The following is a 24,984-nucleotide window of genomic DNA, read 5'->3' as shown; positions in this document are numbered from 1 at the left end:
CCTTAGATCACACAGAAAACTGCATCCACATTCCACATGCTGTGGATACGAAATAATAAAGCAAAAATTCTTTCCAAACTTTTAGATATTATAAGAGCAAGTTCAATAGCTGTCCTGAACCAGACAGAAAAGATAAACACAGACTAATGATGTCCATCTTTCAGGGCAAGATGATATGAAACAAAAGGTTTTCTCTGTAATGCTACGATGCCTACCTGGACAAGGTTGGAGGCTGAAATTTAAATAGCCCCCACCTACTTCAGTCATTAGCTGAAAGTCAGACTTCTGGGAAGTAAAATTCAAAATTTAATACTATTTTTACCTACCTACAGATTTTACTTGAACAATTAAAAAAGAAATAAATTAGCAGTAGTTTGTTCAGTATATTTTGCACCAAATGTAAGCAGCGAATGTCTGAGCATTTGCTCAGACCTTCGTTTGAAATGTGATGCATATAAAACAACCCAGAAAGCTCAGCAGCAGGGGTTTTTTGCCTCTTTGTTCTCCCAATACTTCAGGCATGATGTAGTTTTAACTTAACATTTTTAGTTCTCGTTATACGAAACTTTAATCACAGCTTTATTTTGAAGGCCAAAATCAAAAATAAGCATATAGTCAGTAATACCTAAAAACTTAGACATTAATAAGACAGTGAATATACAGAATATTAACAAGCTGTAAAAAAAAATTAAAAAATCAGTTAATTAAGGAATATATTATAATTAGTTATGGTTAGACAAAAGCATTCTTCTCATGTGGCACTCATTCAGTCATCATTATAGGCAAGCAGACATCCTTCATTGCCCTTTATAATTTTCAATTATGTCAATAGTTTTTCTCCTTCCAAAATTCTCCTTTAACCATGCAGCACATTAATCAATTCTGTATTTCATGTAGCGACTCCCCCAGGCAGAAAATGATGTATTGAAACAGCAGCAGGTTCCAACTCAAGCAAGAGAAACTAAAGTCATGTCTTGCTAAAAAAAGAATTCTTGGCCCAGGTAATGCAGACTGAACTCAGAATTTCATTGGTAGGAATGCTCATAATCTAAAACTACCTAGAAAATGGAATAAATTTCACTTCAAGTAAGCCAACAGCTCAATAAACCCATCTCAAGTTTACTAGTGATTGTTCATCAGATGATGCTTTTGCTAGCTTGACATTAAGCTTTTAGCAGTGATTGTGTATAACATAAAGCTTTACCTTAAGTATAAAATTAAGGAGTCTTTTGGTTTCTGAAGATAAACAGGAAACTCGAGCACACAAAAAAATTGTTTAGAAATTCAGACCCTAATGACATCAGACAGATGCAACTTTCCCTTTTAAACAAAAAGAATTAGTTAAATATAGTACCAGAAAAATCCTCAAGGTTTACATGCTTTTTCTCTTTTAGATCAAGAAAGTATCAGTGAAAACACACCTATTCTTAGAACTCCAATGCTCTGTTGCTTCATACTATTAACAATTCCATGTCCCAACGATATTTTTTAGTCACAAAAATTTAATTGATCTCGATCAACTCAAGTAATTAGTCTATTTACTCCCTCAGAAACCTGGAGAAATTGAATACTACATTTAAATTAGCATACACATTCAACATGTATAAATTTACTGCATTTCTTTCCGAGGGGAATTGTCAATTATGCCAATATAATTCCAAATAGGCAAAACCACACTAAGGCTGCTAATCTTTAGCACCATGAATCACTAGCAACAAACAGCAATCAGGCAAAAGCAATAGACAAATAAAAACAAATCTTATTACAAGTTCAAAGAAATAAAAGAAATCCCTACATTAATTAATGATTCATTAATGCAAATAATATTCCCAAACTGTGTATTCCAGTTGCTTTTCCCCATAAGGCAAAGTCTGTCCACTAATTAAAATTTCTCAGCCTGTGTCACTCCTTGAGTAGTGACTTGATAATTAATAGGAAATTCACATCCCAAAGCAATCAATATTAATGTGATTTGAGGGTGGCAAATTCTGATCTTACCTCTGCTATGGTTATGCATTCTGGATGTAAGAATTTAATCATGTGGTTGGCCAGCATTAGGTAACACAAAGCATCTTCATCCACATGTAGGCCAAAATACTCATTGTAGTCTCCACTGAATGCTGTGCCTAATAAAACAGGAAGTTTTAAAGGCTACAGTCACTTTAAAAACCCCAATAGATATTTTGCAATATGCAGTTTTATAAGCACTAGATTTGTTCGTCATTCCAGATCTATCCATATAGCAGCACAACAAGATATTAGCAAATCTGGAATTTTTGGTGCATTCAGTGAATTTCATAGCACAATTTCCACAGTAACAGAAGTGCAACAGGACTGCTGCAATTAGAGCTGATTGAATTACTTACCAATTCCATGATGGTGATACAACATAGATGTAACACCATCAAATCGGAATCCATCAAAGCGATAGTCTTCAATCCACATTCTCAAATTAGATAGAAGGAATCTCAAAACTTCCCAGCTGAAATGACATGAATATACTTTATAAGCTTGAGAAACCTTGGGATCAACTAGATTTCCTTATACCATTACCATGTTCCCCACTTGCACATATGGTAGTACTGGACATTTTATGACTTCCCCATTCTTCATCATCCTTTTCCTAAAAAGCTTCCTTAAATCTTTATCTTTTACTGCGCATAATTTCAATATTGCAGATAGGGGTTTAGGAGAAATTGACAACTATCTATACTATACAGACTAACAGGTTAGTGTTTGAACACTTATGCTATATTTTAAAACTCATACTTGCCACTGTACTTTTCCTTTGGTTCCCTAAAGATGGTTATACTGTTAGAAAAGATACAGAAATGGCAAGAAAAATTATTATGGTAAGTTTTCTTCCAAAGATTTTATGGATTTACAGCTCTTTCTTGGCATAACAGAAGTTAAAAAGCTGTTGTCCCCCACTGCCTCCCCGTTATTTACAAATCACACATCCACAGTAATTTATCAAATCAGCTACTGTGTTGCGAATTTACACATTTAAGGAGTAAACCAACTTATGGAAGTTCAGGAGTTTGGAATAACAGGAATAGGATATAATGCACACACAAACGAAGCGCAGACATGAAATCAAAACTATAAAAGAGGTTCCAAAGCGAATAAGCATGTGGAGGCATTTATGAACAAGGTCTGTATTTAAGAACAAAACACTTTCAGCAACAGTATTCTAACTATTCATCAACTCCTCTCCAAGGACACTGGTCTCAGTAGCTTCAAAAGACCCCCACATGTTCTTTCTACTGTTCATCCTCTGCACCACTACCCTCCCTGCTACCCTCAGAACAGGCTGCCTCAGGTGCATCTCCTGCAAGCTGACTTCAAAAAGCTCACCCATCTCAGTCAGAGGTAGTGAAACTTTTTTGTCCATGTGATGTCAAACACTGGCCAATGCTGCTTCTCTCTAATCAGTTTCCCAAGATAACACAACAACAACCCCACTTACTCCCAAGTTTCTGTTCAGACAGGTGTTCAATCTACACAGCTGCATGCAAAGTCTTGCCAACCACTCTCTAGGTGGGGCAGGTAGAAGGGGTACACCTAGCACAAAGCACATTGGTCAGCATCACTCACAATTTACCTATGCATGTAGTTGGCATAAAGCAGTGAAGGAGACCCTCTCTATGTTTCACGTTAACAGGTGCTGGAGACAGCAGACTCACGGGTCAGCTATGACACAGGAAACAAACTCCATTTTGACCAAAAAAAAATGTCTCTGCCTTCCTTCCTCCCTCCAAAAAACACTTTATGAAGGATGCTTTATCACATGAAAAGATGGGATGCTCTGCACATACTATAAAGCTGATAAATCCTGATCTCACCGAATAGCCAATTCTTTACTTCAACAGGATTATAATATTTCTCCTTTTCTTTGCATGTATTGCACACAGATATCCATGTGTGCATATAAAGACAGAAATATTACCAAATCAAAGCCTCCAAATTTAGGAAATGCAATTCAGTTCAATGTGAATTTCCTCCATTCAATGCCTTTTCTGGGCATGCATTACATGCCAAGAATTTTTTTTTCCATCCCTGTGTTTCCACACCTCGCCCCAAATCACCAGTTTACAAGACATTATACTAACAAGATCTCAGAAGCTTGTCTACAGAGCCTTTTATATATTTATGATTTCTCAGCTGAAATGATTTTCAATGAGAATGCTCTGATATTGAAAGGAATAGAAAGGTATCCGAAGTCCTATGAACTGGCAAGCTTGTCACAAAAACACAACTTTGTGAAAACACTCACTGGATCCCTTTCTGACCCATCATCAAAGTTTCAGGAAGCTGTTTGCTGCAAGCTAAACACTGTGAGCGAAGTCAAAACAGAAGCTGTATTGCAATAAAACTACTGTCTCACACAATTAAGACAATGCACATACAAAGTGTAAACTACTTGCTACAAGCCCCTGCCAAACTTAAAAGATATTTCTCCTCATCACAGGATACCTGACGTCCTAACTTTAAAGTTCTTAAGATGGTGAAGAGGATTTGTGCATTTGTAAAACACACAGAGAAGTCTCAAAATGGGCAACAAATGTAATCTTTTCCACCACTGTTGGCACTGAAGACTGATCTTTGGAAAAAGATGGAGGACCAGCATGAAAATAAATTGTAATGACTTTTACATGAAAAAGCGAGGACAGAGATGAACAAACAAGATGAATTTGTTGAACCAAAAGATTAGTTAGCAAATTGATGAGATCAAAAACCTGAGTAGGAGCAGCAGATGTTTTCCAACCATCTGATTGCACATGGGAGAGAAGATTGTAAATAAATCAATAAACAAACATATTAATTCTGATTCTAGTCTAAACTTGGTAAAATTCAGGTTTAGGATAATTTCTAGGAAGGATGTCAACTAGCAAACACATTGAATTTAAGAGAGAGAACTCCACAGGTTCTGACACACAAGCCAGAACAACAGCTGTTTTGAAACATGCAAATCACACAAACCTTACAGAGGTTCATGATTTCATCCAACACAATTTGTTTACAGGAGCAGCAGCATTAGAAATAGAAGCTGACAGAAGCAACAAACAACTTTGCAGCATGCCAATAGAGGCCAAAATCACAGCGTAATTGAAATACATCCACCCCAGGAGCAATAATTCAGGAACATTTCTAAAAGAAGTATATTCTCATAATTTTACAGACAGACATGGGAACAGGATAGCATTCATTAAGAATGTAATTTCTTTTGGGCAAAAGCCATATCTTAAATTATATCCTAACATTCTCTCACATTTTTGCATAGCATAAAATTGAGAAAGTTCTTTCACTGCATGAATGATCTAAGAGAGGAAAAATATATGCTGTATTATCATTAAGGAACAGAGTGACTTACACTGTAAGAATTTTAAGTAAATCAGAATTCACTCAGACATTGTTCAAAAGAAGAGGTCTTTGCACAGAAGTCTTGCTGTTATTTCTCCCCTTTGGGGCCAACTTTCCCCCTTGGGGCTTTCACATTAAGAAAAGATTTCTCATTTGAAGAAGTGAAATGAGCATTTCTAGGTAGATAAGCTGGTTTCACAAAGTGATGAGAAATTTAACAACTTTCTGATACTAGGTCAGCAGAAACCCTGTGAATTGTTTCTAACTAACACTCATTATTTACTTTTTTTCCCTTCTGTACTAATAAAAAAGCAGAATAATAATTTACCATAAGAATTCTAAAATCCAGTCCATGATGAAAACAAAATAGTTAAATGTGAGCATGTAATGCATTCAAACCAGAGTATGTTTGTCACCATGGGCTAAATAATAATATTGGCTGTACCTAAAGCAGTTTGAAGCTGCAATTCTTGAACCATATCAATGTTGATCATAAGGAACTGCATTTATTATTATGTATTATAGCAAATGAGTGGAGCTGCTGACCTTATCTATGATGATTTACCCATTTTCAATTCTGAGTGTTTAATTAACAATAGTAGCACTGAATTGCTAAGATGTTATATTTCACATTATTCCCAGACATTTCAACATCTGACTTAAATGCCACTAATGGACTACTGAACATAAAGAAACTGGTGCTCAATCTGATAACTTTAACTTCCAGCCAATCTGGTACAAGTTACGTTATGAACTTAACATCCATATCTGAACACAGAGATGGTTTTGTTTGCTTTTTTCCACCGCTGTTTAACCACCAAAAACCAGTTTGCCTATTATTTAGATGCACTCTGAACAGAGTGATACAAACCGGTTATCAGTCTTTTACCCTGCTTGGAAAATAACAGAAAGAATAAACTCTGTATTGCAACCTCCTTTACTTACACAGAGAAGTAACTCCTCTCTTCTTCTAGGTAATATCATTGCCAAGACTCAAAGCCACCTCTAGCGATAAGGGACTGAAAATTCAAAGCAGTGCAGTAGGTGCCCACTTTTTAGCCAAGGGATAATCCTGAATGAGACTGCTAGACTGTTCTCAATACCTACACTCATAATGATACCAAATGCCATTCTATGGGAACATACACATCTCTATCAGTCAATAGAAAATCAGACAGCCATTAAGAGACCAAGAGAGCTTTTGCTTGGTGATCCGAGATGCATTATGCCTGCAAAATTAACTTTACAAACAAAAAAAGAGCTATCCTTCTGGGGCATATGATAATCTGTGAGCAGAAGGGATCTGCAGCAACTTCTCTTGTACCAATCCCAAGAAAAGACAGAAGCAGTGAATCAACATTTTTTCCCTTCACTGATGTAGAGTGCTACTTTTTCTGGATCTAGCATTTTGGAATGTGCACTGCATGAATGCATTCCACATAGCCAGAAAAGAAACAATCTGTCCTATTTCAACAATATCAATGTTAATATTTGGACACAAAATACATTTTAAGGAAAAAGCTTATTCTGAAAACAAGTTACACTCATTAGTAGATATCAGTAAATGAGAAGTTACATTACAGGAGACTAAAGCTTTCAGTTTAGCATGTACTGAATATTTAACATTATTGTAAAACAAACAGAAGATTACTGACAAATTCCTGAGGACAGAGTCCTCTCCAGCTTCCAGCTGCAGGAGAATTTAGCTGGTAAAAGTTTTCAGAATAGCAGCAATGTTAATTGCAGTGTTCTTGAATTTTTCTTCACAGCGCCAAAGTATTCTGGATATAATTAAAATAAATTAATATGATTTAAATAGGTTTTTTTTAACACCCCCACCATAAACAACTGACCCAAAAGACAACCCACGTGGTCACGATGACTTTTGTTAAGCAGTTCAAATCACTGCACTGTAAAGGTGGTGTGGGGCCAAAAGAGACCTTCCAGGCTAGATGAGTAAGTTTTAAGACCTCTTGCTCTGCATCACAATCTGCTACATGAATAAGGCTTGAAATTAACACTGGCAATAGCAGTAGGTCTTTACACACAAATCTTGGAAAGATGTTACTCGTAACTACATTTTCTTGGGTGAGCTAATGGAATAGTTCCCAGTTCTCTGAGTCTCCCACTGCTACTGGCTCAGGACTTCCTTAACAGGGAGCTTGGATCACTAAAGATTTCTCTGGATCTCTTTCAGTCATATCAAGGATACAGACACAGGTGTTTTTTTTTTTCACTGAAGCCTCTGAATTTAAAATAAATATTAGCCTTAGATCTAGTTCCCTGAGCTTTTTTCTCAAATTTATCAAATATCTTAATTACCACCCCACTGTCTTCTTCCCCACTTACTGCTTACAATCAACTGCTTATCACTTTACCTCTGTTCTCTGCATTGTGAGGTTTTGTTTGTTTTAAAGAGAAACACACGGATCCACAGCATGACTCTTCTGTTTCACTTGATTAGATTACGTTTGCTTTGCTACCTATATAGAATTCGTGACACTGAAAGTAGGTAACTTACATACTGAGATACAGTAAAGATGTTGACAGTGCCAAACAAAAAGACTTTTAACCTTTGAAACTTAGTTCACAAAGCAGCTTTAGCTTTTAAATGATGTTTTGAATTAAAAGCATTAAATAATACAAGTAACAGTGCATTACAGATCCCCAAGTTTTATCTTTCTTCAAGGTTCAGGATGACAGTGAAAACATTAAGAAAGTTTCAATCAGCAATTAAGACAGCTTATGCTAAAAACTTTGTGGCCAACTCCCTTTACAGCTAAGGAAAAGTCCTCACTTGAGAAAACCTGACTGACATTGCAAACCCAGGACCCAACCATGGAACAAAGACGACTCACTACTGAAGAAGAAAGCACACAGGTCACTGCACGTGGATAAAAGGCTTTGACAAACCATAATTGCTATGCAATAAAAACTTTTAAATTATTTGCTGGCTCAGGTTCATGCATGAGCAAACAGTACTCTGACATCAGCAAGGGAAGAAAGATCATACATTAAGAACACATGAAAGAATCTGAACTATAAATGAATAAGGATGAACACCACATATCTAAAATCAGAAAAGATAAGCAAAACTGAGTACTAAAAGGCAGACATTTGAAAGCATACCAAACCTTAACCTCAGGAGGTACAGGGCCAACATTCCCCTGAAGCAGTGCTAAGGTGCCTGACTTGCCAAACATTAATCCATTTGCATCTGTCCTAGACAATGTCCCTCTTACTGAATCTCAGAGAAGAGCAGAGGCTGCACCAGAACACAGCAAGTGTTTTAAACTGAGATACACAGTCTACCCTGAGGCAAAAAGGGAATGCAGTCCTTATTATGAAAGTATGAAACACTAGATCAGTAATTATGATGGGGTCTCAGTACGACCTTGTGATTGCAAACACTCTGCTGTAACATTGTCCTGAATTTACAGCCAACACCATGGCCCTATGGAAGGTTTTGCTACCCAAAGAGACACTGAAAAAAACCAAAACCCAAACTAACCAGCCCTCAAGGACTTAAAAGAGCTACAGGATGATACATCATTCTTAATTTATCTTGTCATAGTGAGTTGAAAAATGCCATACAAAGTGGATGTGACTTGTTAAAAGTCCACTGAAAGACTAAAAGTTTCCTGTAACAGTTAAAAATTATGGATACTTTTATCAATAGTTGCTGCAGAAGACATCTTTGCTTAAGCATAAACAGTCTATTCTGTGAATTAAAATGGAAAGGCTCAGAAGTATTGCAGAATTTCAAGGCCAACCTTCAGGAAAAAGGTCCTTAATTATTAAAGACGTATAGAGAACAAGTCATGAGCAGTCAAAGTGAAAGAAAGTATTTTCAAAGTCAGAAGCATTTATTCAGTGAAGATCTCAAGTCCTTTCCAAACTAAATGACACCAGTTTCTATCAGTCACCATAAAAGTTAATACTGATACATTAATTGCATATAGGACTGCATGATCATTTCTGTGGTGCCCAATTATTTCCATAGTGCCCTTTTCTTAGGCAAAGCTCCAATTCTGCAGAAGTAACTGACAAATATATATATATATATACATACATACTTTCCTCTTTAAAAGACTCTAATAAGCAGAATACTGGTTATTATAGCATGTATTTTGTGACAACCAATAACCACTGATATTCTGAGAACAAATAGTGAATAAATACAAAGTACTAAACTTCTAAATACTAATAAATAAAAATAAAATAACAAGGAATTCCTAATTTAACAGTAATTAACATATTTAACTACAGCTTTTAATTTTTTTTAAGACTAAACAATAGCAGCAGCTTTGAAAATGCAGAGGATTTTCCATTCTAGTTAAAACTGCAATTCTAGAGTGCCATGCCACACAATACCGCTTCTGGATGCTTTAATCCTGATCCCCAGAAGTCCAGCGTTATGCAGGGAGAAAACACACTTTCACTCACTATGCTGTAAACAATATAATAGCAATATGCATTTATTAGACTGGATTCATATTCAGTAATTACTTAAGGAAAATTGTTTCTTAGAAATAGGCATATCCTTTATTCAAATACAAGCAATTGTTCTAAAATCCCCCCAAAATAGTTAATTTTTTTTTCTCTCAAAATTCTACTTCATCTGTTGGCACAAAGCAGCACTATACAGTAAGGTCCTTCAGGAGCCTCCTGTGCTAGGTAAATGGTGATAAACAGTTTAATATTTTCTTGGAGGCAGTGGGAAGATGAAGGGTAACTATTTCTCCTTGCTGGTTCTCCTAAAGTCACTATGACTGGCCCCAAGGACACATTGCTGTGTGTCCTTAGCAGCCAAGTCCTCTCAAGCACTAGTGAACACAAATAGGAACATCCCCAGTCATGCACTGTGTGAACTCCACTGCAAACACTGAACACCGATTATCTGCCCATCTAATTCCAGATGAGCAAAGCTATACCTAATGTACTCAGAGACACAAAGACACATCAAGTAAGTTAGAGCTACCTGAAAACTGTTAAGAAGGCTTGCACACAAAAAGGAAAGTTTTCCTTTGTGTGTATCAGACCTGAGCTAACCCAGAAAAGGCAACATTCGGATGTATGGGTCAGAAAATCGTTGTCTTCTCTGAATTCCCCAGTTCTCAAGTGTTTAGATATTCAATCAATGTTTTGGAAAGATTCAATTACCTCTACTTAATTTTGCCAATGAATTAAACATGTTTATTCACATGTCTTTACTGAAAGCAAATACATTCATAATATATTCACATGATTTTACTGAAATCAAATTTACACAAAAGATAAACTTTCTCCTCAAATTATGGACAATAGTAAGTAGCAGTGCTCTAGACTTAAAATTTTTCAGCCTAGTCTTATCTACACCCAGCAAGAGTAAATGAAATACTATCAAATAAAGCATTCAGTTATTTGCCATAAAAATGGAAGCAATAATTCAAGTATTACTCAGTAAAGGTTATGTCCTGCAAAATATGAATATAAGAACATCCTTGGAGGCAAAGCAGATAGGTACTTATTGTAATGAACTTTAATATTCTTGATGCTTTTCGCTCAGAGGGCTTCCTTAAGTAAATACAAAAGAAATATGAGCACTGAAGACAATTACCTGCAGTTCTAACAGAGCCTCCAGGACACACATTTTAAACACAGAGAATGTCTCAAAAATAAAGTTACAAACCCCTTTAAACTGCTGAAAAAGCCTACATGGGTTCCAGCTATGATTTGGATAACATTAGCCCTCATACCACTCATGCTCTACCAAAATACATTAGACACTAATAAAATAAAAACCTTTGAGAACATTTAAACTTCTTTTCTCCTAAAATAAACTTATTGGCAAACATTACATTTGTTTAGTCACATAATCAACCCTGCAAATTAACAAACATCATTTATTGTTCTATGACATGCAACTAAATCCCACTTTTAAAATTTACTGTCAGGATTCTGCATACAATTTAATGCAATTCATAACTTCAGTAATTGAACTGAGATCTCTCAAACATTTCAGAGCCCTCTTCAATACTGGGGGTGCTTTCAAAGTAAGTCTAAATGTAGGGTAGAAACAGACCTTTACCCTGAACTTTCCTCTTACACTTCCAGATTTTACACTCAACATAAACAACTGCTCTGGATACAGTCCAGAATGTTCTTTTTGGAACCGTAAGAGAGGACTGCTCAGTTGAGTGACAGACATCAGCACAAAGAACAGAAAACTTTATACAAGGAATCATTACCTTCACAGAAAAAGGAGATTTCCAGTGGGAGGTTCAGATACTGAAGTACTGTCTTGTATGATGCCTAGCACAAGATTCAGAAAATGACTGCAGAGGTAAGCAGCCATCTGGCAAAACCAATTTACACATGCATCAGTCCCTATTATCTTTCAGCAAGCACAAAATGCAAAGCTGTTGCATTTGCACAGAACAGAACAGATGATCTGAAGTATAGGATTCATATTAAATAGGAATCCATTCTTAAGCACAGTACAGTATTTCTCAATTTGCTGAACTGCTCAAAGTTACGTTCATCAGGAATGTAATTAAAGAAAGATACTAGGTTACCTTATGCTATGCCAAAGAGTTGAGAACTTGTACTGCTTTCTACGTTTCAAAAATGCTTTTTTATGTTAAGAGAACTGAAAACAGGTTTGTATTCAAAGACACTTTGTTTTTATCTCAATTTCATTCTATATGCTGTTGTTTCAGCTATATAATTTGCATTTCATGAAGATTAATGCAAGAACAATAAGCACATTTATAATATATTGTTATAGTAACTTTGTTTAGTATATAGCATGATTATTACTAGGAATGGCAAAATAGCTACAAGGTAATTTTTCTATTGATTCACAACTATGCTTTGTTTTCTCTATGATTCTATTTTATAAGAATTAAGCACACATTTTAAAACCTTTCACAATCTGAACATGTTTTCACATACCCACTGCCTTTCTACAGCCACCAAGTTTACAAGTTCCACCAAAGACATATAGGAAAAATATTGTGCCAAAATATATTCTGTTGTAGTCCCACTTCAAATGGCATCTTAAAAACACTCAAAATTAGAATAATCAGTGTCCTTATATTAGATACAAGTCATAAAAAGTATATACTACCATCTGCAGATTATTTGGAGAACTGTTTGAAAACAAAACACTCCTCCACACCCCAAAAAGCTTTGAGGGCTGTATTTACATTTTCAAGCCAAAGTGGAAACACGTAAGTCAAGGCAAAAGCATCTTTTGATGGTATTTTAAAAACAACTTACATAACTGAAAAATGTCAGATTACTGTGCTATACTTTGTATATCATTAAAGGAACCACCGAATGGTCTGGGTTGAAGATCATCCAGTTCCAACCCCCTGCCATGGGCAGGGACACCTTCCACTACAGCAGGTTGTTCAAAGCCCTGCCCAACCTGGCCTTCAACACTGCCAGTGATGGGGCATCTGTAACTCCTCAGGGCACCCTGTGCCAGTGCCTCAACACCTTTACTAAATTTTCTTAGTTATATTCAACCTAAATCTACCCTCCTCCAGTTTAAAACCACTGCCCTTTACCCTGTCACTTATCTTGTTGTTTAAGGTCTGCCTCTCTTATAAGCCCCTTTAAATACTGAAAGGCCACAATAAGGTCTCCCCAGTGCCTCCTCCAGGCTAAACAATCCCAGCTTTCTCAGTCTTTCTTCATAGGAGAGTTGTTCTATCCCTCTGGTCATTTTTGTGGCTCTCCTCTGGATCCACTCTAACAAGCCTTGTGATGGGGACTCCAGAACTGGATGAAGTACTCCAGGTGGGGTATCACAAGAGCAGAGTAGGTGGATGGAAATCACCTACCCCAGTCTGCTGTCCATGTTTCTTTTTACACAGCCCAGGATATGATTGGCTTTCTGGGCTGCAAGTGCACATAGCTAGATCCTGTCCAATTTTTCATCCACCAGTACTGTTCTCAAGTCTTTCTCCATGGGGTTGCACTCACTCAGTTCCTTCCCCAGCCTGTGTAGATACTGGGGATTGCCCCCACCGAGGTGCTGGACCTTGCAACTTGGCCCTGTTGAACCTGCTGAGGTTCACATGAGCATACTCCCTCAGCCTTGTCAAGGCCTTTCTGGATGGCATCCCTTTTCTCAACTGAATCAACTGCACCTGTGACATCTGTAAACTTGTTGAGGGTGCACTCAAATCCCACTATGCCATTAATACAGATATTAAAGGGTGCCAGTCCCAATATGGAACCCTGAGAGATGCCACTTGTTACTGATCTCATTTGCATGTGTTAATCTACCAGTATAATTAATACCCTGGAAATATGTATTTATTTTTAACAGCAAGATTTTTCCATGAAATGCCATGATTTTCAACTAAAATTAAAGCAACTGTTCCTGCTACAGGTATCTCCTATTTCAGACTATATTTCAGTGCAACTATTACTGATTCTCGCTTAAAAGATAGCAGAATGATGGCAACTTCTAACAAAAATGCAAGTCTGAAGTCAAAACCTCATAACCTTGTGAAAAACAAATTTTGCTGTCAAAGCCAGGATAAAACACAAAGATAAAGCTGAGATTCTCTGCAATATTTTCAAACAAGTTTGCCTTCCTGTATATTGAAAGTTCATCACAGAGGCTAACAAGTTGCTCATACCTTGCACTTGGGGAAGACATTCTTGCTAATCAATCTTTCCCATTTTTCCAGATCTGGATGATAACAATCCTGTGCTAAAAGCAACTGTAGCTGCAACCTGCAGAACATTCATTCTTTCCAGTACACACTTGATTAGTTTATAAGAATACTATTTCTCACTACTTTTCTGTAAGTCACTAGCTTTGCTAACCAACATTGGATAGGCATCAGAAATAATATCCAACTTAATGTTGCTGCCATTTATCCATTTCCTGATGGACTTTCAGTTTCCTCCGCATTTAACCCAAAGATAAAAAAAATTACTTTGGAATTTCTTATAGCATAGTCAAAGTAGATTTTCATCTTTTCCAATGCCCCCATTCCAGAAAGGTGGTGGCAAAGGAAGTCGAAAACATCGGTAATGCAAGCCTTAGTGTTTTGTAGCTGACTTCTTGTTTCTTCTCCATGTAAAAGCTCTTTGTAAATAATCTTTGGGGTTTAAGCATCAAAACCAGAATGGTCATAAGTTCCAACTACTACATATGCTTTGGTTTAAATATTTATTTCCATTTTGCAGGAAGAGAAATACAAAATTTCAGATTACAGGAGACTGAAAAAAGCCTAAAATTCTAGAGAAACAAACAACATTCAAACCCAATGATGGGAGAAAAAGCAGTGGAAATCTCTTGGGATGTCCACCCCCCACAAACTCCTTCAGTGTTTGGCTGGCTCCAATTACTCAGATTCACCAATCCTTTGAAGATAGGAAGTACTTAGGGAATCTAACGCTGAGAGCTAAATTTCAACAACAAAAGAGGAATTTTACCTATCCTTGTTCTCCATAACAACATCTGTACATCTGGCAATTTGCAAACTTGTGCCATTTATTTCCTTAATTTAAACACCAACTTTAAGTGCTTGCTCCTGAATGCCCAAGCTTAATATATTTCAAACTAAGTAACATAAAAAAAGAAATCCATCAATTCTAAATTACATAATTCAGAATAAGAATTAGTTTTGGCTCATAGCTGTGACTTCTTTTAGAACTGCAAAAGATCATTCTTTTAGACAACCTTGGTACATAAAATAATGAAGTATATGTAAAAGTTTGCTTTGCATGAACAATTCTATTAATTTTTCTAATTATTTACCATTCTAATGCGTTGCCATAATAAATAAAACAAAAATTTATGTTTTTCCTTAGCTTTATTGCAATGTCTGATTACACATATATACAACCCCCATACTTCTTGTGTTTATCTGTTGATATGTAGCTATCCTTATAACTACATTTTAATTAAATTGAAGAAAACAAGAACAGGAAGGTCTACAGAGTATAACTTGTACACTTAGTGCCTTCATTCCAAACTAAATCAATTGTGTAGAACTACTTAGAAAAAACTTGTGTCAACTATCTAAACTAATAATGATTATCTCTATGGTGATGAATTTGTTTCTAGACTTCATAACAATTCTCAAGAGATTACAAGGAACTGTAATATACATATATAAAAATATAAGGTAAAGAGTCAGCCTCTTTGTTAAAGAGAAGATACAGGGAGGAACCAGGACAAACAGATGTCCTTACTGCAGTTCTCATGTCAAACTATACAGAATTCTATGAAGCCACCTTTTTTACAAGGAACTGACTGCTGTGGTTCAAGCCCACTGTTCTCAGACTAAAGTCGAAAACACAGCACTGCAACAGCTACTAAGGAGAAAAATAACCGTTGCAGTTGAACTCATAACACTGACCAAAACAAACGTATGGAAAGAAACAACTAAGCAAGTTTAGTGTAAGTTATGCTTTTTCAAAATAAAAAAGTTGAACTCTTTTTCCAAACCCGGTTTAGAATAATACGCTTTGCTCCCAGGATAGAGCTGTTCATACAATATTTTCCTTATTCATTAAGACATATTTGACAGGATACACTATTTCAGTTCTTCAGACTTGTCCTGTATCAGTCAGAACAGAACCTAGAAGAAAAATCAGCAAAAGCTACACCAAATCCATCCATTACTATTATAATGTGATCACTGCAGAACCAGTTTCAGTCTCTTCATTAAAACTGCACCAATAATCCTGTAAGAACTCAAATGAAATTTATCTCAATAACTCACTAGTTTCAAAGTCAAAGTAATTTTGGCATTTAAATAACCCTAAAGAGAACATCCAGATAAAGCTGAGTGAGTCCTATAGATCCTCCCTGAATTTTAATGCAGGTTCACCAACATGGTCCCATTCAAAATGACATCTTAGCCAACGGCTACAGCTAGGAAGCTATCTGGTAGCACAGAGACAGACACCACCTGAAGCTGCAGGCTGGCCTGCTCTGCTAGATGTGTTGACTTCCATCTTCAGTTTCAGCCAGCTTCTATGGACAGAACTCAGTCTTTATGCTAGCCTGTGAAATGACATTACTCAAGACAACATGGCATCTCTTTCAAAACTGAAAGTAATACAAGAGATTAATACAATTATTTGCAGATCATTTCTGATCTGCTGGCCATAAGTATGCTGCTCACTTCTGGAAATGCATAAAGCATTTTGATAGCCTAATCTAATTTGTGATATGGCTGTTAGTCATTTTGTTCCCTGTTGTTATCAATTTTCTTCTCTCTACAGTGAGCTTTCCAAAAACGTATTTTAAGTGGATCTGTATGTTATAAAACACATACACAACAGAATCAAGAAAAAAACCCCCAAACCTACAGTTGTGTTAATGATCCCATCTTCCTTCCCTGCAATAAGGAGTATGATGCCTACTTACCTCCCAACCTAGAACTTCTTCGGATGAAACCCTATTAAAAGAAAGTCAACATTCCCCAATTCATTTGCAAATTTTCTTTAAAACCCCTTCCCCACAGTCTTCTACTCACAACAGATACTGCTTATGTAACCTCATGTAAAATGCTGTGAAAGTTGTCAATTTGAGTGTGGATTACTAAACGCAAGATTATTATTACATTTAGACTGATGAGGATTAACTCCCTACAGTGTGCTGAATCTCTTCTGATTTTAGATCTTTATTGAAATACCATAATCAACTTCAGGTAAGAGTGACTGCATCTACTCAAGATATGACTGAATTTAATTGGCTACAAGCCATGTCCTTTTTATTTCAAAATACAACACTTGACAAAATTTAGAACAATTGGCTGCATTTTTAGTCTGTGCCTTTTTTTCACATATAAATCTATTGCTTTATCATGATACCACTTTTTGTGCAGCTAAATTGTAGATGCTTCACGCACAGCTGTGATTGCCATGTTAGAGGTTAATATGGGAAACTGGACACTTAAAAAAGAGTGTTACACACATTCTTACATAGTTGTGGTTTAACCCCAGCCAGTAACTCAGCACACACACCCCTTCCCATCCTACTCATTAGGGTAAGTGCTACCGAGCAACAACTAAAACATTAGTGTGCTATCAGCATTGTTGTCAGACTACAGCCAAAACACAGCACTGCACCAGCTACTAGGAAGAAAATTATCCCAGCCAAAACCAGGATGTACCTGAAGCTCTGAATTTTAGGGTGTCTGTGGATTTAAAGCCACACTGTCTGGAATATCAACCTAAGTACAATGCAATAAAACAACTAACCTTCTAGATGAATGCTTAATTAACAAAATAAAGCAATTCCACAGCAGGCCTAAACTGTATCTACTATAAAGGTGTATCCGTAATACATGACCTTTTTTGCACTATTATTATTTTAGTCATTCTGATTATATTGCAGCAAGTCCCAACATATCGTCCATTCTGTCAATGCTTCCAGTATTCATTCCCTTCAAGAAAGTCAATTTATTGTCCCCATTCTTGGAAGTGCTTACTTGCTAACAGTCAAAAGGATTACTAAAAGGAGAAGAGCAAAAACAAAGAAGCATGGATTTTCACAGACATTGAAAGTCTTAAACTTTAATGTTTTATAAAATACTTTTGTGCCTTTACAGTCTCCCTCAATGTCCGGTCTATCTGAAGCAAACTGCTAAAAACATAACCAATTCATCATCTCACTATTACATCACAACCAGTGATTTCTTTCAACAGTCACTAAACCCCCCCAATTTTTGGCAGCCAAATCCAATAATTCCAATGAATATTATAGGGATCTCTAAATACAGAGCTTTCTAAAATAAGAAGGAAGAATGGCAGAATACTCATTAAAACCAGCATAGGTGAAGGTTTTACATCATGAAACAACTTACATCCCTGCTGCTGCTGTAATTACCATAGAGTCAACAAGATTCAAAAAAGTCTAATGAAGGAGAATCTAGCTCACTGACAACTATTACCACATTACCTTTAATCTACCTGGAATCTACCTCCCCAACAAATATATGTCTGTGACAAACAAGAAATGCCACTGGATGTCATTACTACTGCATAAATGGAGTTGCAAGAACACCACCTGTACTTGACTAAATCCTCAGAAGCTGCAGACAAGAACAGTACACTCTGGAAAGTCAACCGCTTTGTGTACAATACAGTAATTCTTTGGTAATTTTCACTTGCTGCATTTTCCTCCCCCCTCCCTCCTGATGGGAGGATCAGCTATGTCCAAAAACCTGTATAGCTTTAACCTACAAGGAAATTGCTTAGTTGAGTTTGCTCAGCTCAGCAAACCGCTTAGCTGCAAAATCTTTAGATTAGAGCTATGCAAATAAGAAAGATTAAGTTACAGACTGTCCTGGGTTCAGCAGAAGCAGTCATTTTTTTCTTCTCCTTAGTAGCTGGTGCAGTGCTGTGGTTTTGACTTTCGGCCTGGGAACAGTGCTGGTAACACCGATGTTTTTAGTTGCTGATCAAATGTTTAGTTTGACCAAGGACTCTCTGAGTCTCATGCTCTGCCAGGGACGACGGGGAGCCGGGAGTACGCAAAGACAGGACACTTCACCCAAACTAGCCAAAGAGGTATTCCATACCATGGCACGTCATGCCCACGGATGTAACTGAGAGTTACCTGGAAGGGCTAGGTACTGCAGGGTTGGACTAGGTATGGGTTGGTGCTTGGTTGGGGGGTGGGAGGGGTGGGGGTGAGTTATCAGCTGGTGGGTAGTGAGGTTTCTTATTGTCTTCCCTTGTTATTTCCTTTATCATTATTATTATTATTATTATTATTATTGGTGGTAGCAGTAGTGATTTGTGTTACACCTTAGTTACTGAACTGTTCTTATCTCAACCCATGGGAGCTACATTCTTTTGATTCTCCTTCCCATCCCTCTGGGAGCAGGAAGAAGGAAAAAGGGGAATGAGTGAATGAGCTGCATGGCTGGGCTTACACCATGACACAGACAAAGATAGGTTTGTTACCAGTTCAAGGACTCCTAAGGAGGAACATAGGTAGAAAACGAGAAGAAAACCACAGTTTGAAGAGGGTAACCCAGCTCCAATCAAGCGTCAGTTGCAAGTCTTGGCAGCCTCCTTTCTCCCAGCTGACCAATGTTTGCCTGGCCAACAACAACTCTTCAGGTGTCTTATTGGAAGCTATGAGTGTACCAATAGTCCAAGCCTACCTATCCTTTGTGTGGTGTTAACTAATAAGCAACAGTTTGCAGTCAAGTACACCCTCTTAGCAGTCTGTAACACACATGTGAATAAATCAACCCTGAGATGGACAGTAAGAACACACAGAAGTTACCTGCATTTTGCAACTGATACTGATGTGCCATCTTAAGTGCATTAGTCAAGGAACCATAATCTTTAACACTGCAGCACTCAAGCATCAAGTTATACCAATCTAAAATACTAAATATGCAAGTGCTATAGAGTAGCAGTGTATCCATTTCTTCCTGAAAAGTGGTACAAATCATGGCGAAGCTCCCACATAAGGCAACAAATTTCTGCTTCCACAGCTACTTAGAAGAGTTCAACAATGCAAACAACTTAAGCAACACCCCCCCCCCCCCCCCCCCCCACACACACACATTCTCTGGACAGCAATGTTAAGGAAATTATGACCCCAGACAGGTACCCTACTAAACAAACACTAACCTCTTAATCTTTCCCAATTCATTCCACCTACTAACACATTACAACAGTGGCAGCTAAGGACTGGGAAAGTTAGCAATCAGAAGGGGGGAGGGGGAAATCACATGAAGAGCAGCTGCTTAAGGAAAAAATAAATGTTGACCTTAACAGGGGCTGCTGAAGATGTTAGAAGATCAACCAGCCTTTAAGAAGTCACATCGTAAAGTAGTGAATTACTATGTATTGACATTAGCTGACCTTTTTCCCCCCATATAGTACATTAAATCTCTGCAGGATTTAAATACTGGGTGGCAGAAAAGGCCATCGTCTCAGCATCCTAACATAGGTGTCCTAACATAGGTGTACAGTGACATTTTAGTCTCAAGAGAGCACCCAAGATACCCATGTGAGGCTGAACACCAGGATGGGGAAGATAGGCCTTAGGTGATCCACACCACTCCGGAAAAGCAAACTGGAAGATAGGCCACCTAAAGCAGAAACTGAAACACATGCTTCAGCATCTGACAGTTCCCCAGTTTCTGCTGCACTGATGGCAGGGTTAAAAGCAATTTCTGAACTATAATAGTTTATAACCCACTTTAACAGAAACTGAAATAAAGCTTGCACACTGAGCTACAATCAGCTGCTTCAACAACAGTTGAGAAGACCAAGTGGAAGAGAACATGTGCTTAGGCAGCAGATGACCAGTATGTCATTTGTTGCCCCAATATAAACTGTGGCTTGTGGCACATAGTGCTTGTACTCTGAACACTACCTATAGCATTTCAGAGCACATTTGGTTTGGATGTCACTTGAGACTTCATAAAACTGAAGGAGGAAGAAAAGACTAAATAAGAGATTTCTCCCATTACACAGCTTACTTAAATGAATTTCATTTCCTCTTCCACACTTACAAGCTTTAATTTCCCAAACAGAAAGTATCATCAAGAAATACATACAAGACAAAACCTGGAGGTGGACAGACCAAAAGATCCCCACTAGTTAGTTATGATATGGTGACTCCACTGAATCACCCAAGCATCGACATATAAAATCCACCCTAAAAAACACACTGGCAGGGCCTCAAGAAAAGCCTCAGAGGAGATGCCAGGGATGTTTGATGGCATCGGAACCTTGCAACTAATGTCATCTTTTGCTGACCACACTGCTGTATTCAAGGAAGCAGGATTTCATTATTAAAACTGGAAGGTAAAGCAGCCTCTGACTTTTGTGCCCAAGTTTTCTCCTAAGCAGAGCAACAGCTTCAAATTTTTGCTAAGTGCTCAGGTAAACAGGGTCACAGTATTAAAAACCACAAGTTTCACTTCTACTGTTATTGATAGAGGCTCACAGAAATGTACCAGTTTACTTATGGCCTCTTGGAACTGGAACAAGAAAGCATAGAATCTAACAAAGCCCAGTGAGAAAAGAGGAATACAGAGCCTTAAAATATCAAAACAATACTCTCGGATCTCAATAATCCTAGAAAAACAGCATCAGTTACAGATTTTAATTATGGAGTGCAAAACAACAACTTATCTTTGCTAGGTGATATCTTGTTCTCAATTCTTTTTAAATTGGTTTGGCTAATTATTATGTTAGACATTTGCTATGGTAGAGAAATTAATCTAAATCAAAACACAATCAACCACTCCAGTTGTGATCCCACCTGGTCTCCAGGGCTTACGGCATGATTTCTAATGAACTTGGCAGCTGAATAGTCTTAGAATACAATTTGAGTAAGGAAAAATTGTTATACTTAGCTTGTGGGAAATTAATGACAAGCAGAATCCTTACTTACATGTGCTTACACATATTTTGAGTGAGCTATCTTAAACAGGATCACAGTACAGACAAGGCACTTTACCACAAAATTAACCATATAGTGCCAGCAACAGTACAGGTCTGGAGCATCCATTTTATCTTACAGCATTTCCCTTGCATGAATTCAGGGACAGGAAAGACAGAAAAAGGATATAAAAGTTTGCTTTTAAAAGTATTCTTGAAAAAAGCTGCAATGCTCACTCCAGCTTTGTGGCTGTGTTTGAGTTGGCTGCTGTGGGGGACAGAAAGGATGGGCACAGACACAGCCAGGAGGGGTGGTACATGAAGGAGAGGAAGACTTGGCAAATTAAGAAGTTTGAGGAAAAAATCTACCCAGTTCCAGATTATAGAAAAACATGCCAAAGTTATGAAAGTGATTTTTTTCTCTGTATCAGGTTTTTCCTCTTCCTTTAAGGCAGAGTTTCTAGTAATTGTCTTGAAAGAAGCTAAACAGAAAATATCTTTTTAATAATCCTGTTATTTTACCTCCAAATTCTCATTTTACTGAAATTGAGGTTTTATTCTCCTGTGACACCACCTTAAACAGTGTAACTTTTAAGATTTTAATATTTACCAGAAAGTTCACTGTTTGTGCAACATTTGTATAAGCATGGGGTAAAACCAACAAAATTCTACTGCTCATGATGTGCTGTCTCAAAGTCCATAATACAAAATATGCCTCATCTTCTTAAGCTGCACTATGGTGCAAGATATAACATCCAGGTTGTCCCTGGAACAGTTTTACTACTGCTTTTCTTGGAGGTACTCTCTCCTTACATAAACATTAAAAATACAGTACTCAAAATACACCATGGATATAGTCTTGTTTTTGTGTGTGTGTGGATAGAGATCTCTTGCCACCTTCTGTTATAGCAAGTATTCACAGTCCCCTTCCCAGACAACTGAATAATCTTGCAAATGCTGTGAGACAAATTTACTTACATCTTGGCTTTCAAAGAACATGCAGACAGACTACCTTGATAAAGCAATTGTTTCTTAATCTCTTTCATGGCAGAGAATTAGTTTCTCTCAATTCCAAAGTAAATTGAGCATTCTTTGTATTTGATGTTTAAGTACCTGTAGCTTTAACAGTTCTTCCCACTACAGAAATAAAAGGATTTAGTACAAGCACTGTACAGGGGAGAAGGCTGTACAAGCTGAAGAGATTTGTCTCGGAAACCAAGCTTCTCTGTATACCATTCAATAGACTGTGTTTGCTATCATGTATTTTCAGCAAACTTTGAACTTCTGCAAGCAACTCGAGTCTCTGTCACAGATTTTAATACTCCCCTCTTTCAGACTAGAGCTACTTGTTTACTGCTATGGAAATCAGCAGCTATATCAATCAAGCCTAGAAAGATACAATCTTCAATGAAATGTCAGTTCTGATTCTTTCCCAATTTTGTTTGGGACCTGTACACACAAAAAGAGGGGGGGGGGGGGGAAACCCAACCCAACAAAGAAAAAAACCAAACAAACAGATAATTATTTAATCATTTCTGAGCATCTCAGAATAAACAAGGCTGTTACATTTTTAAGCTTTAAACTTTGTCTATAATCACACACAGAATATTTAGTGTTTCAGATATCATGACCAAAGAAGCCCATAATGACTAAAACCAGTTCACTGCACAACTTCCCATGCCTGCAATAGAAGGAGAGATTTCCACAAAAGTTTGAAAAAGGAAACCCAAATTTGTTGCTGCATTTCACTAGAAGGCAGGAGATAGGGAATGACATACGAGGAACCCCATTATTTTTAGTCATCAGTGAAGCATAGATTCAATTTCTCTGGTCTTTGCTATTTCCTAATCTCTTCTCTCTTCTTCACAGCTCTTCCCACTCCTCCTTTCCAGCATTCAGTCTGGCATCTATTCCAATCAGATAGGATGAAAAGTAATTATACAGCAGTGTCCCTCCCAGACAAGTACAAGGCACAGATCACTGATCAAACAGACCCATGTAGGAAGTTTTTCAGTTCTGAATAAATGCTTAACATTGCCATTACTACCTAGAAAGGAGTGTGCTGTTTAACTTACAAAATCCTACCACAACACTCAATACCAGCACCACTTTCCTTCCCAGCAGGAAGAAGCTGTCTCTGCTTAGAACAAAGTTTATAATTGCATGCAATTTATTTTCTCATTAAAGAAGTTGGTACTACAAACTTGTTGATCATACATAAGCATAAAATGAAATAAAGTGTGAAATACCATTGTATTATATTAAAGCTTTAAGATTATCTGAAACAACTGATTTGAAGATGAACTTAAAGATTAACAGGAACCAACTCAAAGAGGAAATCATTACACATACTAAAATACATTTGTTATAATAATTAAAATCACAATTCAAAAAAGCCCCCTTAATTCATCAGTTAAATTGTTCCAAATAAAAAGTAATAAAGAGTAGCTCATCCTATTATGTAACAGTGTGTAACTCACTTATTACATTGGTCACTCAATTTAATTGAATTGTGAATTACTGTGCAAGAGTTTCCATTAAACAGTTGACCTATGCCACGTAATATTACTTCTGCAATAGTGACCTTCTTAAACAGTTCCAACCTCCATAAGCTATGAAACTGTCATCCTCAAGAACATACTCTATGAGTAAAAGAAGACAAATCTTTTTTGGCAGCTAAATGGATACACAAAGGTTTAAGGACTTCTGCAACATAAGCATATGCCAGTTAATGGCAATTCAGTGCAAGTGAGAGAAAAAAAAACAAACCAGGGAAAACCAGTAAACTGAACTTGGAGCACACAAAATCTAACACTACAAAGAAACTAACAGGAAACCAGAACTCTACAGTAGCTGAGTGATAAGCTACCAAAGGAACCACTCCAGTGTAACCTTGAAAGGGTTAAACCAGAACTTTGTAGATGGTAAGAAAGACAAACAAGATTACCATGCATCTCAAGGGGCAGAAAGGAAAATTTATCATGGAATAAGAGGTTACTGACACTACAGAATTTATTAAGAAAAGTTTCAGGAAGGTTGTAGAGTGGTGCAAAATTTATTGTGGGATGTTTAGTGGAAGAAACACAGACAAGGAGCAGGGGAATCTAGGGTGGTTCAGGGAGAAACAAATGTGGGAAAAGGTGGGAAAAATGGGAAGAGACCAAAATAAACTGGTTGCCAACATCCATTTCTCCATTTAAACCATGAAACTTTCAGCATACAAGATAAATCCCCTCACCC

At 37.1% G+C, this 24,984-nt stretch overlaps 1 protein-coding gene across 1 annotated transcript in view; it reads right to left on the bottom strand.

Moving 5' to 3' along the window:
- The window catches only part of GBE1 (1,4-alpha-glucan branching enzyme 1), a 153,262-nt gene that overhangs the window by 62,850 nt on the left and 65,428 nt on the right, over positions 1 to 24,984 (bottom strand). Inside the window, 2 exon segments of the mRNA XM_034074662.1 lie at positions 1,999 to 2,126; positions 2,367 to 2,482. Of these exon segments, the coding sequence (XP_033930553.1) occupies positions 1,999 to 2,126; positions 2,367 to 2,482 (244 nt within the window).

This window comes from Melopsittacus undulatus, chromosome 2 (assembly GCF_012275295.1).
Source record: "Melopsittacus undulatus isolate bMelUnd1 chromosome 2, bMelUnd1.mat.Z, whole genome shotgun sequence".
In the NCBI taxonomy this organism is placed as follows: Eukaryota; Metazoa; Chordata; class Aves; order Psittaciformes; family Psittaculidae; genus Melopsittacus; species Melopsittacus undulatus.
This window is presented reverse-complemented; position numbering and strand designations above follow the sequence as displayed.